The sequence below is a fragment of the Alligator sinensis genome, unplaced genomic scaffold (genome assembly GCF_000455745.1).
Source record: "Alligator sinensis unplaced genomic scaffold, ASM45574v1 scaffold437_1, whole genome shotgun sequence".
In the NCBI taxonomy this organism is placed as follows: Eukaryota; Metazoa; Chordata; order Crocodylia; family Alligatoridae; genus Alligator; species Alligator sinensis.
Genome location: NW_005842176.1, coordinates 1,327,461 through 1,339,678, shown reverse-complemented (window position 1 = coordinate 1,339,678; position 12,218 = coordinate 1,327,461). Strand labels below are relative to the sequence as shown.

At 53.6% G+C, this 12,218-nt stretch overlaps 1 protein-coding gene across 2 annotated transcripts in view; it reads left to right on the top strand.

The window, feature by feature from the left end:
• Positions 1 to 10,238, top strand: part of CD6 (CD6 molecule) — a 28,124-nt gene extending 17,886 nt beyond the window's left edge. The window contains exons 4-14 of one of the 2 annotated variants that reach the window (XM_014521025.2): positions 235 to 543; positions 974 to 1,273; positions 1,513 to 1,581; positions 3,090 to 3,230; positions 3,868 to 3,996; positions 4,491 to 4,592; positions 5,541 to 5,648; positions 5,988 to 6,182; positions 6,806 to 6,913; positions 7,779 to 7,880; positions 8,830 to 10,238. In XM_014521025.2, coding sequence (XP_014376511.2) covers positions 235 to 543; positions 974 to 1,273; positions 1,513 to 1,581; positions 3,090 to 3,230; positions 3,868 to 3,996; positions 4,491 to 4,592; positions 5,541 to 5,648; positions 5,988 to 6,182; positions 6,806 to 6,913; positions 7,779 to 7,879 — 1,562 coding nt within the window. In that variant the 3' untranslated portion in view covers position 7,880; positions 8,830 to 10,238. Of the gene's footprint in view, positions 1 to 234; positions 544 to 973; positions 1,274 to 1,512; positions 1,582 to 3,089; positions 3,231 to 3,867; positions 3,997 to 4,490; positions 4,593 to 5,540; positions 5,649 to 5,987; positions 6,183 to 6,802; positions 6,914 to 7,778; positions 7,881 to 8,829 lie in introns of both variants that reach the window. The other variant, XM_025206949.1, reaches the window with a different exon arrangement.
• Positions 10,239 to 12,218: the final 1,980 nt, after the last annotated feature.

Genomic DNA, 12,218 nt, shown 5'->3' with positions numbered 1-12,218 from the left:
TCTAGGGACCTACCAGGACCTTCTGTCACTGAGTTTCCCATAGGTCGCTTCACTTCTGTTACCAAAGATGCTCAGCACATTATAAACATTGCACCAGGAACTGTAGTTGAGGGCAGATCTGTCCAGCACTCCTACCCCCTCCCCGCCTGTGTCTGCCCTTCCCCAGCCCTCTCCCTTCCCTGAGGTTTCCTCTCTGGGAGGGCTGGTCACTTCCCTTGTGCTCATCTCTTGCAGGGCACCGAGCCGTGCGCCTGGCTGACGGGGGCAGCCGTTGTGAAGGCCGCGTGGAAGTGTCAGAGGCTGATGTCTGGGGCACCGTGTGTGATGATGCCTGGGATATGGTTGATGCTGATGTTGTGTGCAAGCAGCTGAACTGTGGCTGGTCCATCCGGGCTCCAGGGAACTCCTCTTTCCAGAAGGGGACAGGCCCCATCCACCTGGATGAGGTCCACTGCGTTGGGAATGAGTCCTCCTTGTGGGACTGCCTCGCTGAGAGAAGTCACGACTGTGGCCACAAGGAAGATGCAGGCGTGGTGTGCTCAGGTCTGGCTTTCCATCTGGTTGTCTGTCCACTGAACTGCTTTTGTCCTTGTTTCCAGCAAGGAGGGTTCTCTTGCCTGTCAGTCTTTTGAGTGGAGCCCTCCATCTGTCTGTTTGTCTGCTAGAGCTCTCTTGAACAGCTGTCTGACCAGCGGAGTGGTTTTGTCTGCCTGTCTTTCCAATGTGGTGTTCTTCTGTCTGGAGGAGTGTTCCTTTCCATCTGTCCTTCTGGTGCAGCAGTCCTGTCCATCTCTGTAGTTGGGACAGGCAATAAGAGTAGATGATGGAGAGGGGTAAATCCTTCTGGTCTCCAAGCAGATTCAGGGCTTGGAGACCACCCACTTCCCAGGTACCCACTTTATACCCATGCTGGCACAGGCTGGGCATCTCCCTGTCTGCTTCCTCTCTGCTAATGACCCTTCTCCTCTCGCAGAGCATCAGCAGTGGCGCCTGTCGGGGGGCAAGGACCATTGCGCTGGCCGGGTAGAAGTCTACTACAAAGGCAGCTGGAACACAGTATGCGATGGGACCTGGTACCTGGAGGAGCAGTCTGTGCTGTGCCAGTCGCTGGGGTGTGGCTCCCCAACCAAACAGCTGCACTTCAACCACGCACTGCAGGGCAAGATGAACTACCAGTGCTTGGGGCACGAGGCCTCTCTGGCCCAATGCATCTGGCACTACAACAAAATGACTGTGTGCCACCAGTCCCGAGCTGCCGGCGTGATCTGCAATGGTAACACTGCTTTCACCTGGAGGCCTGGATTTCACCCCCAGAATTGGCAGTGTGGGTGGACAGTGTGAAACTGGGGAGCCCTGGGGCCTTGCAGATACAGAGCTTTGTCCATCCCTACCTCACCTCAATGAGGAAGGGCTGCCCTGAGTATCTCACTCAAGGGTCAGCCTTTCTCCTCACCTCTCTCTGCCCAGCCCAGCTAACCAATGCTTTTCCTGCTTCCTGTGGTGGATTTTTAGGCTCCATGGGCTTGCCGGACGCATTTCAGCCAGAAACAATGATACCAGGTGGCCCCCGGCTCCCAGGAAGTAAGTGTCCATCCTCCCTTCCCACAACCAGGTCTTCTCACAGTGGCTTGGCCACAGATGAGTGCCAGCTGCTCGCTTGATCCAACAGCATCACTTCCTCTGCCCAGGGCAACCCACTGAGAGCCTGCCTGAGGGCAAGCTAGGGGTGATCATCAGCCTGTGCCCCCTGCTCCATCCATCAGCACTTTTCCCCCTAAGAGCAGGGACTCACCATTGCTGCTCTTGACTCCCGCCTGATTCTCTACATGTGGCAGGCACAATCGTGCCTTGGGCATTCACTTCAAGGGCCCTTGTGCACAGGGCAGCTGGCAGGATAAGAGCTATCAGGACACAGTTGGCCCCATCACCACAGCCACTTTTCCCATCTTGAGATTAGAAAGAGATTGAGGCAAGGCACTAGACTTAGCCCAGGGGTAGGCAACATTTTTTGGTTGGAGTGCCAAAAACCCCCACAATGCCTACCGTGGAAGGTGCCGGAGTGCCGGCATGCCAGAAAAACAAAATGAGGGCAGGGGGTACATGGCAGGATGCCCTGTGTGTGCCCCTTCCCCCCCCTCCACCGAAAGCCCCTGCCCCCAGTCCTGCTGCCCCTTGCCCCCAGCCACATCCCTTGGCTCCGGAGCCCAGGCATCAGCTCTGTACCGGCGCGTGCATGTGCACCTCGGAGTGAGCGGTGGGATGGGCCTGAGGCAGCACAGCCCCGGTCTCTCTCCCGCTCCCAGCACAGAGCTGATTACTGGGCTCTGGAGCCCAGCACACCTGTTTCTAGCCAGCCTGGGCTCTGAGCAGCTGCAGTAAACAGCGGGCAGGCTGCAAACAGCTGCACCAGGCTCCACAGCTCTGGCATCAGTTTCATGTTGGCGGTGACTGCATGGGCACCTTGGAGCGGGCTGCACTGCCCTGCTGTCTGCCCCAAGGTGCACGCGCAGTCACCACCAGCACAGAGCTGATTGAGCGGGGGAGAGACTGGGGCTGTGCTGCCTGCTCCAACGCGCGGGTGCATGCGTCGGTAGAGAGTTGATGCCAGGGCTCTGGAGCCTGGCGCAGCTGTTTGGAGCCTTCCGGCTGCAGCCGGCCCTGGGTAGCTGCTGCCAGCCTTAGAGCCTGGGCTGCTCACTGCAAGCAGCTGGGACACTGCAAACCCTGCTGGGAGCAGACTGGGCTCCAGCAGCTACCCAGAGCCGGGGCTGGCCATGGCATGCCAAGCAAAATGGCCTCGCGTGCCATGCTCAGCATGCGTGCCGGGGGTTGCCAACCCCTGACTTAGCCCATTGCCAGAACCTCATGACTCCAGGGTTTGGGACCTGCCTCAAACTAAGAGCTCCACTGAAAACAATTTGAGACAGGGCACCCAGCGGCTGGCAGGTTTGGGGCCTAGACAGGCCCCAGCAGCCATCCCTATGCATTGTGTACTTGTTGCCTGTCTTTTGCTTGCTCTTTCCATCTTCACTTCTATTCACACCCATAATCCTCCCTTCCCCTCTGCTTCCAACCCCATTCATTTCTAGCCACAACAGGATATCTGAACTTGGAAGCCAAGTTGCCTTCTCACTGGACCCTCCTCATCATCATTATCATCCTGGGGATAATCCTCCTCATCACCATGCTGGCTTTCACTGCTGCCCTCCTGAGGATGAGGAAGAAACACGGTAGCTGTGATGCCTGGGGCAGGGCTAGAGTGGGGTCTTGCTTGAGGAGTCTGTGCATAGAAGGGGACATCACATCTTGGCCCTTTGCCACAGTGGTGTTTGCTGTGTTTCATGCTGCTGGGGCTTTGCCTTGGCTATAGTACGGATCCAGTGAGCTTGTCATCATCTGAACAGGGCCCCTTGGCAGCCCCAAGCTATGGGGTAATGTTGAATGGGACAACAGCCTCCATGGGTGTAAATCAGTGTCTCTTCATTGGAGACAATGGTCTAGATATGCCATTGAGCAAACTGATTTTGCTCCAGTGGAATCAGTTCAGCTGCTCCTTTTTTACCATTCCCTGGGCAGGGATGACAGGAGGGCTTAGGGTGTTTTTGAAGCAACCCCAAGTTTAAGTTGTTTTTCATTGTTCCCAGGATACCTTTAGGACTTTGTTAAAGTCTGGGGAAACAGCTTGGGAAATGTTGGTATCCAGACTGATGGGATGAGCCAGATCCCAGAGGCTTCAGGGCCAGGGATGGAAACCATGAGGCAGACCTGAGATATGTCACACCCATGTCAGGGTGGGGTGAGGGTATTGCCTTGGTTGTGCCTACCACTGACAGTCCCAATGAGAACACCTTCCCTGTCTCTCCACAGCTCATGCCGTGACCTCTTCCCTGGGAGGGGGCCCAGTCCTAATGAACCACAGCACTCAGAGCCAGGACATGCCTGCTGGGGCTTCCAATGACTATAGGAAAATCCCCACCAATGTCTCCAGAGTACAAGGTAGCAATGCCACTCTTCGTGCCCTACCTTTCCTTCCCAATGCCCCTGCCCACACCTTTCCCCTCCCCACACCCAACCTTCCCATCTACCCCTCCCCACTGCTCCTCCCCCACATCCCATCCTTCTACTTACTCCGCCCCTCAATCCCTCTTGTCCCCACCTCTCAGCTCTTCTTCCTCCTTCACTGCCTGTGTCATACCAGAGGCACCCAGATTGAGGTCCACAGCCTGTGGCATATTTGCCAGGTAACTGTGGCGACCAATCTTGTTCCCAGCTTCCATGTTTCACACATATAAATCTAGGCCCAGTCCTACCCAAGGGAGCTGTGGCTCTCTCACCCCAGGGGATTCTGGGGGGGCAGGTAGCCCATGTTAGTCAGGGTCAGGATGGAGGGATGCCATGGCCCTAGGCTGGGCACCCTGCTCCAGGAGCCTGAGGAAAGGCAGTCCCTATGCATCAGCTGATAACCAATGCCTCATTGGTCCCCATTGCAGAGATGCCAGCCGTGCCCATCCCCAACGCTGAGGACTCCGATTCTGATTACGAACACTATGATTTCAGCAGCAAGCCGCCCATGGCACTCTCCACCTTCTACAGTGAGCAACCCCCCAGCTGTAAAGCCCCCCACCACCATCAGGTTCCCGCTTTTACTGCCTGGTACCCCAAACATACTGCTTTGACAATGCCCACCTGCATTCTTTGTCACCCCTCACACACACACAGCTTTGCCTCTTGCCCTCAGTCCTGACCCACAGTCACTGGCTTCACCCTTGCACACAAATACACACACACACTCACTCACATTGCTTTACCAATGTCCTTTAGTCCTGACCAATTGCCTTGGGCTCTCGCTCCCCAACCCTTCCGCCCGCAACCCACACTCGCTGTCACTCACACTCACATTCACTTACCCACACACACAGAGTTCTGCCAGTGCCCTGGAAAGGGTTCATTTAAGGGTTTGATAATTTAAGTATGAAATGATGCTCAGGGTTAATTTTAGCAGATGATGATTTTAAGAACGCTGTTTGTCTGTCTGCCTGTCCCTCTCTCTCAGCTTCCCTGGTTCTCACACTGCACCTCCTACCACGGTAACTGAGCACAGGGTGGGGATGTTGGCAGCAGTTTTGATGCTGAGGGGCGGGGGAACTTGGTGTTGGGATACAGGTTAAGCTAGGCTAGAATTACCAGTGAGTTGCAGAGGACATAAAATGAGGCTCAGGGTAGAGTCATATCAGGGAGTGCAGGGGATGATTGGATCCAGAGCTGGAGGTGGCTGAACAGTGGCTAAGGTAGCAGTGGCCTCTCTTGGCTAACCCTATTCATAGTTTCATAGTTTCATAGTTTTAGGGTCGGAAGGGACCTAATAGATCTTCTAGCCCGACCCCCCGCCAGGGCGGGAGAACAACAAAAAACCCTAAAAACAAAAACGGGACTCAAATGAGTCCAGCCAGGTAGGCATCCAGCCTCTGTTTCTAGGATTCCTAGAATCCTGAGCTGGGTCAAGCCAGGTTTGCTGGAGTCACTTTGGCCTCTGCTTGCAGACTCCCTCAGGCGCCACCCAGATGAGATTCAGCCTGGGAGCAGCTTCCTTGCAGCACCCAACTATGAGGAGCTGAACCAGAACCTGCAGCCACAGGACTGGCCACCAGGTGAGAGGGGGCATCCTGACCCAGTTGGAGGGAGGGGTTGATACCCAGTTGGGTCTTGACAGGCAGAAAGGTAACTGGGAAAGGGTTACACCTAGGGTTAGGTCTGCATCATGCTGCCCTGGTGTTCACACCATCATCCATCTGACCTTGGTTACTGTCTGTCTCAGTGCTTGGAATAAAGGGGAGGATCCCATCAGCTGATAGGGTGAATGTGCCAGGGCTGGTGTTGGCACTGAGGCCATCACTGGGGCATATCATGATGGCCCTGTGGCCCTTGTGGGCAGGCTGGGCTCTGGCACCCCCTCATCTGTGCTAATGGAGAGTCCCCTCTGTTTGTAGAGCCCCCCGCTGTGCTTGCTCCAACCTGGCAGACAGAAGGCATCTCATCTGGCTTATCCGCGGAGGCCAATTACTGTAACAGTGGCAACACCACCCAGCTGCCCTGGAGCACCCCAACCCTGCCAGCTGCTGGGAGCCACCTCCTGCTAGCCCTGCCTGCCCAAGGCACCAGTGGATCCCAGATCTCCTTCCAAGGTGAGCCAGGCCAACCAGGGGAGAGGGACCCACTAGCCCCAATAGCTAATGGGATAGGGGCCTGGGGTGGGGCACCCTGGGGTCCAGGATGGATCTCTCCTCTGTCCCTGGCCTCAAGGGCAGGGAAGTTGGGGCTGGATCTATGGTCCCAGGATGGAAAACAACAGAACATCCAGCATGGTAGCAGGGAAGCTTGTCCTCAGGCTCAAGATCGCAGCCCCAGCTACCAGCCAGAGAGGGAGCCACCATGTTCCTGCAACCCTGGGCTGTTGTTCCGATGTTAGTGGGACTGTGGTGTTGCCTCAGTGGGTTGGGGAGTATGGTTCCCCTGAACCTTGGCCTCTTCCCACTTCACCCCCTCCCTCCCATGCACACACACACACATACACTGGTCCACATGCACTCTGCTCCCCTAGGAGAGACATGATGGATGGAGCCCTTCAGCCCCTTCTCTTTGAACTTCTGGCATGCAGGACGGTCTCCCCACAGCCATTGAGGCCTCTGCCATAGCACTGCCTCCAGGGCAGGGAAGGCTGTTTGGAGAGAACCTCCTGCCCTTCCTCCTGGGCTCCCAGTAAGGGGAGTCCAGATCCTGATTTTGACCCGTGAGTTGTCTCCAGCAGGAACTGACAATGCCGACAGCTCCAGCACATCATCCGGAGAATGGTATGAAAACATCCAAGGGAAGGAGCATGAGGGAGCCCAGATTGGACATGCACCCTCCTTCCCTGGTAAGGAGTCAGCTGCAGCAGTGGGACTAAGGAGAGATGTCAGAGCAGAGGGAGGGCAGGGCCAAAGTCCAAGTGTAGGAGTAGGAGGCAGAACCCCAAATGCCCAGCTTCCTGCCATCTGGGGCACTCATTCACAAGGGTTAGCATGGTTCAGGCTGGGACTTGTACTGAAAGCAAGAGAATGGGGAAGGGAACAGAGACATAACTGAACAGAGATGAACAGAAGGAAAGAAGGATAGACACATGAATATGGAGATAGAGGGATGGAGGGATGGATGGAGGAAGCAGGAGGGATGGACATCAACCTGGCAGTTAGGGCTCCCTTAGGCCATGGCTGCTCAGTGTCCTGAGGACTCAGCCATTTCACAGTTGCCACAGGACTGGATCAGGAGCACATGTGACATGCACCCATTACCCACTATCTCGCAGCCCCATTCTCAAGCCCAAGGTGCCATCATAGTATGAGCAGATGAGCATGGAAGGAAAGATTGTGGGTCCCAAGCTTACCGCTTCCCCTATTCTCTGGATGACAAATGGCTTCCCTACCATTGGCCTGGGTTTGTCCTGCAGAAACTGCAGGTTCTCAGAGTTGTTGTCAGAAAGTGAACTGTTCTCTATCCAGATCAGGGGCCATGCCAAGCCCTGCACAAACCCAAAAGTATCCCAGAGCTGTCAAAACACTATAGTTGGGTCTAGCAGTCCACTGCAAATGAGGATGAGGCAGGGCAGCATTATCTCCATGAAGTGAGGGGGACTATAAAGGGCAAGGAGTGGGTGGGAAGCCAGAGAGGGGGCTGGGTGCCTTGTCAGGCCCACCTCTGCAGGCCAAGCTCCAGTCCCCACTGACCGGATTTGTTTGTTTCAGCATGGACAGCCCACTCCACACCGTCAGGCAACCATATACCTGGGGGTGACTCTTCCTCAACTGACAGTGATTACGATGACATCCAGACCACCGCGTACTAAGGTGGGGGGTGAGGGGGCACTGCAGATCTGGGGCCTCTTTCTCAACCTTTCTGTCATGCCTACTGTCTTCCCTGAACTCAGCAAAGGCCATCTTTTCATGGATCCACTCATCCGTGAGATGGTCTCAAAAAAAGTAGGCCAGGAGACTCTTGGAGGATTGAAAGAAGATCCCAGATCCCAGAACCAGTCCTGAGTGAGCCAACACGTCCCAGAGCCATCTCCAAATGGGTCATCTCCAAAAGTTCCCAGCTTCAGCCACCAAATCCCAGAACCAGCCATGAAAGTGCCAACAGACCCAAGAACCAATGCAGAATGGCCTGGCACATGCAAGAATGGATCAGCTGGTCCCACTCCAACCCCCTCGAGATCCAAAAGGGGCTTCACACCCCCACTGATTGGTGTTTCTGACTGAACTATCTGGAGAAAGCAGCTTAGCTCTCTCCCACCCTTGCTTTCCTCAAGTCCCTGCCCGGGGCTTTCTGCTGGTGTTGAACCAGCACCAGCCATTCAGGAACTTGTGTCTGTAAATGACTCCTCTGTGGGGGGCTCTCCCCAGCTTTTTGGGGGCAGGCTGGGCTTTGTGGGCTGTATTCACAGCTAGGAGAGGCACTTGGAAACCCTGGTAATAGACACAGCAGAGGCCTACCTGGAGCCCTCAGGACATAACTAGAAGGCTTCCTTCCTCTTTTAAGTGGAGTGGGACAATAAGCCTGGACCTGGCTGCAATAGCCCAGTGCTCAACGTGTAGCCAAGGGCTGGGGGGCCTTGGTTGAAATCCAGGGGATAAGTTCTCCTCCATGGGCAGAAGTGTAGGGAGGAGGTGGGACAATTGTGCTGCTGCACTGGGCCCTGATGATAGGTGTTTTACTGGTGGAGTGTCGAGGGACAGTTTTGTCACAGTGACAAGGCCTCTCACTCTTGACATCTGAATTTCCTCCCTGACTTTGCAGGAACCTGAGGTCAGCGTGGCTGAGTCACTTTACAAACCCCACCCCCCCGCACCTCTTCATTCAGTCATGGAGAGCAGGCTGACAGCTCACCTCCTGGTGACACATGAGCCCCCATTGACTGAGGGGCTCTGAGGTCATGGATTCATTGGTCTGGCAGGGAACCTCAAGTCCAACCCTGCACAGAGATGCAGAGCTAATGGCACCTACCACTTCCATCGCACCCTGACTTCGCAACGGCATTTATGTGAAGCGACTTGCTTGAGTTCTCCCAGGAAGCAACTGGCAGAGCTAAGACTATACACCAGTCTTCTGAATCCCACCCGTGTTTGTTCCACTGCTCCATGGACATTTGGATCTTGCAATACTCCCTTCCCCCCAGAGGAGTGGTTGAGTAACAAGTGAGAGCTGGGTTGAGGCCTGTTGGCAATGGCAGGCAATGTACTGCTACTGCCATTACTGAACCCAGCACCAAAGCTCTCCACACAAAGGCCTTTCCCTGGAAAAAGAGTGTTGAGTCCAGGCCCCAGCAGAGGCAGCATCCTCTCAGACGGATCAGGCTTTTAGCACCGGCGTGCCGGGGACATGGCTTCTTTCCCATACAAAGAAAAGGTGAAAATGGGTGGGGATGGAGAAATCACTTTCATCAACATTTTTCTTTGGGGAGGGGAATTGGAACCTAGGTCTTTTTCAACCCAGAACATTTCAACCCAACCAGATGCTCTGAGGTTGGGAACGCTGGTCAAAATCCCCCTTTTTCATGCTAAAAAGAAATGTGATGGGAGAGCCCTGCTCTGTGAACATCCACAGTAACGACTGTGACCCACCGGGCTAATCTTTCCTCACTGCCAAGCCTGCCTGTCCCTGTGCATTCTGGAGTGCTCTAGGAACAGAGTCCTGCCTCTGGGCAGGGCTCAGACTTTAAGGTCCCTTCCAGCCCTGTGATTCTTTGATTCATACCACATGCCCTGTGGGTGCCTGCCAATCCTCATGGTGACCCTACCTGGTAGGTGGGAATTATACAGGAGGAAACCCAGGCACAGGTAGATAAAGTCACTTGTCAAAGGCCACACAGCAAATCCTTGCAGCCACCCACCAAGCTCCCAGCCCCTACCCCACACTCATTCCTCCTGACCCCTCTAGCTGTGCCTGAGATTCTGCTCCTAGACCTGGCTCAGGGGTATTTATTTAGTCGTCAGATGCCTGCACTCTGGTGGTGGGGTCCTGAACCAGAACCTCGGCATCTAGCGCATGACCTCGAGGGGCCAGATTGGAGTGGGTGGCAATAATGAATGTATCTTCCAGGACCTGAGAGTACATATGCCCTGGCAGAAGCAGAGAGGTGTTGGGTTGGAATGTATTCCCACTCTCAGCGGCTCGGGCAGCTGCACTTTGTACCAAGCTAAGCATGTTGTGAGATTAAAAGCTTTAATATCAAAGGGGTTGGGGGAAAAATCTGTTCATTGAAGGTCTGAGATGGTGTCTTTGGACAGCGCAAGCTTTGTGGTGGTGCTCCTGAGCACAGCACAGGAGTGGTGAAAATGGTCCCTGGATCTTGAGGTGGAGAACCTAGTATAAAATGGGAGCCCTGGGAAGACTCCCTCTTCTCTGCAGTCTGCAGCTCACTGACAGGACCAGACTCCTACCCGCTTGGGTCCCTGCTTCATTACCCAACTGAGACCTATTACCCATGACCTCCCTGCCCCCGTCCTCAGAGTCCATGTTGCGCTAGAGGCAGTGGGGCATTTTTGCAGAAATGTTTTTCCCTTAGAAAGTGCCAATTTGCTGAAACTAACACTTTCTATGAGAAAATAACAGTTTCATGGAAACAACCCTGGGAAAGGACTTCTGAGGCAATGTCTGTATCGTGCCCAGGGAAGGACAATCCTGGGTACACACTAAACCCATAAATGTAGCAGTGAAGCCTCCCTGTAGTACCCCTTCTACGATCCCTCTTGAGTCCTTGGTCTGATCCCCTGGATCAACTTCCCAGCTACATTTCCAAGTTTGACCTGTGTAAACAGGAGCTTGTGGCAGGGCTGGTTCAGGAGCAGGTCTCTGTGGACATGGAGCAGACATCCCCACAGGGTAGACTGTCTGGTCAAATCCTCCTAAATAGCCAGTAGCTTGGTGGATCAGATGTTCATGAGACCCTAGTTCGAAATTCTGGCTGAGGATGGATTTGACCCTAGGTCTCCTACATCCCTGGTGAGCACCCCAGTTCTTTTGAAGTAAGTCTTCCACTTTGCTTTTTTCCACCAAAAAAACAAACTTGAAGGTCCCAGTCTTGCTGTTGCAAAACTGAAGGTGGAAGAGACCAGAGTAGCAGCCCTGGGGACTGCCTCTGGGGAGGGACCGAGGGGCCACAAAAATAGACACTGCTATTTTAATGGTTTTGATATTCCATTATTCAAACAATCCTCTGCAGTTCTGCTGTCTGTTAGCTATTCCTGGTTATTTCTAGGAAATGAGTTCATATTCCAATAGTTATATTTGTTTTTGCTATGATTTTAAACTGAACAATAAAGTGCTAGTCTTCTTAGCTTATTAGTAAAGTATCCAGTTTCTCTTTAACTGGAGAAAAATATGTGTTGTGTTATATGTGATAATGCACCACACCATCTGCACCCCTCCCCCATTTCAAAATCTCTAGATCTGTCCATGGCTAATAGACAGCAACATTGCAGAAGAAAGGATTGCTTGAATAGCGGAACATCAAGACCAATAAAAAGGAGAGGGGGTCATTAACACCTGTGGAGTGGAAAGAGATTGGCAGGAATCAGGGAGATGATGATGATCCATGAAGTCTATTGACTCCCTTAGTGCTGCCTGAATAGAAATACCATTACTCCTCCAAGGCAGTTGGTTTTAAAGTTTGGGTAGAGCAGAAATCAAAGCAGGGTACAGCTGTACCACTGCCCCCCGCCCTGGATCCACCACCACAGTTGGCAGCTGACCACACTACTGCTGTTGGCAGCACAGCAGCTGGCGCTGCCCTGTGTGCTGCCACTGCCTTGGGCACAGAGCTGCCCTGCAATTTTGCACCAATGTAAAGTGGGAAAATCTCAAAAAGTTCTGCAGGACAGAAAGAGAGTTTCTCACCGACCTCTGTCCCACACAATTCCTGTGGACTTTTGTGAGAGAAGTACTGATGATCATTTATTCTCATTTTTACATGTGAAAAACATAAATTCCAACTAAAACAATACCACTTGTCAGGGGGCATTATGGATAAGCAACATCATCATTCATGTAAAAGAAACTGGCCATGATCACCTTTTTGCTTTCTCCCTTGTAGCAGAAAGGGAGCACCATCCTTCTTGGTCATCTAGCTATCAGGGTCTATGCTTATGCTGTATGCAGCAGGTTCAGGCTGTACAGGGAGCAGAAAG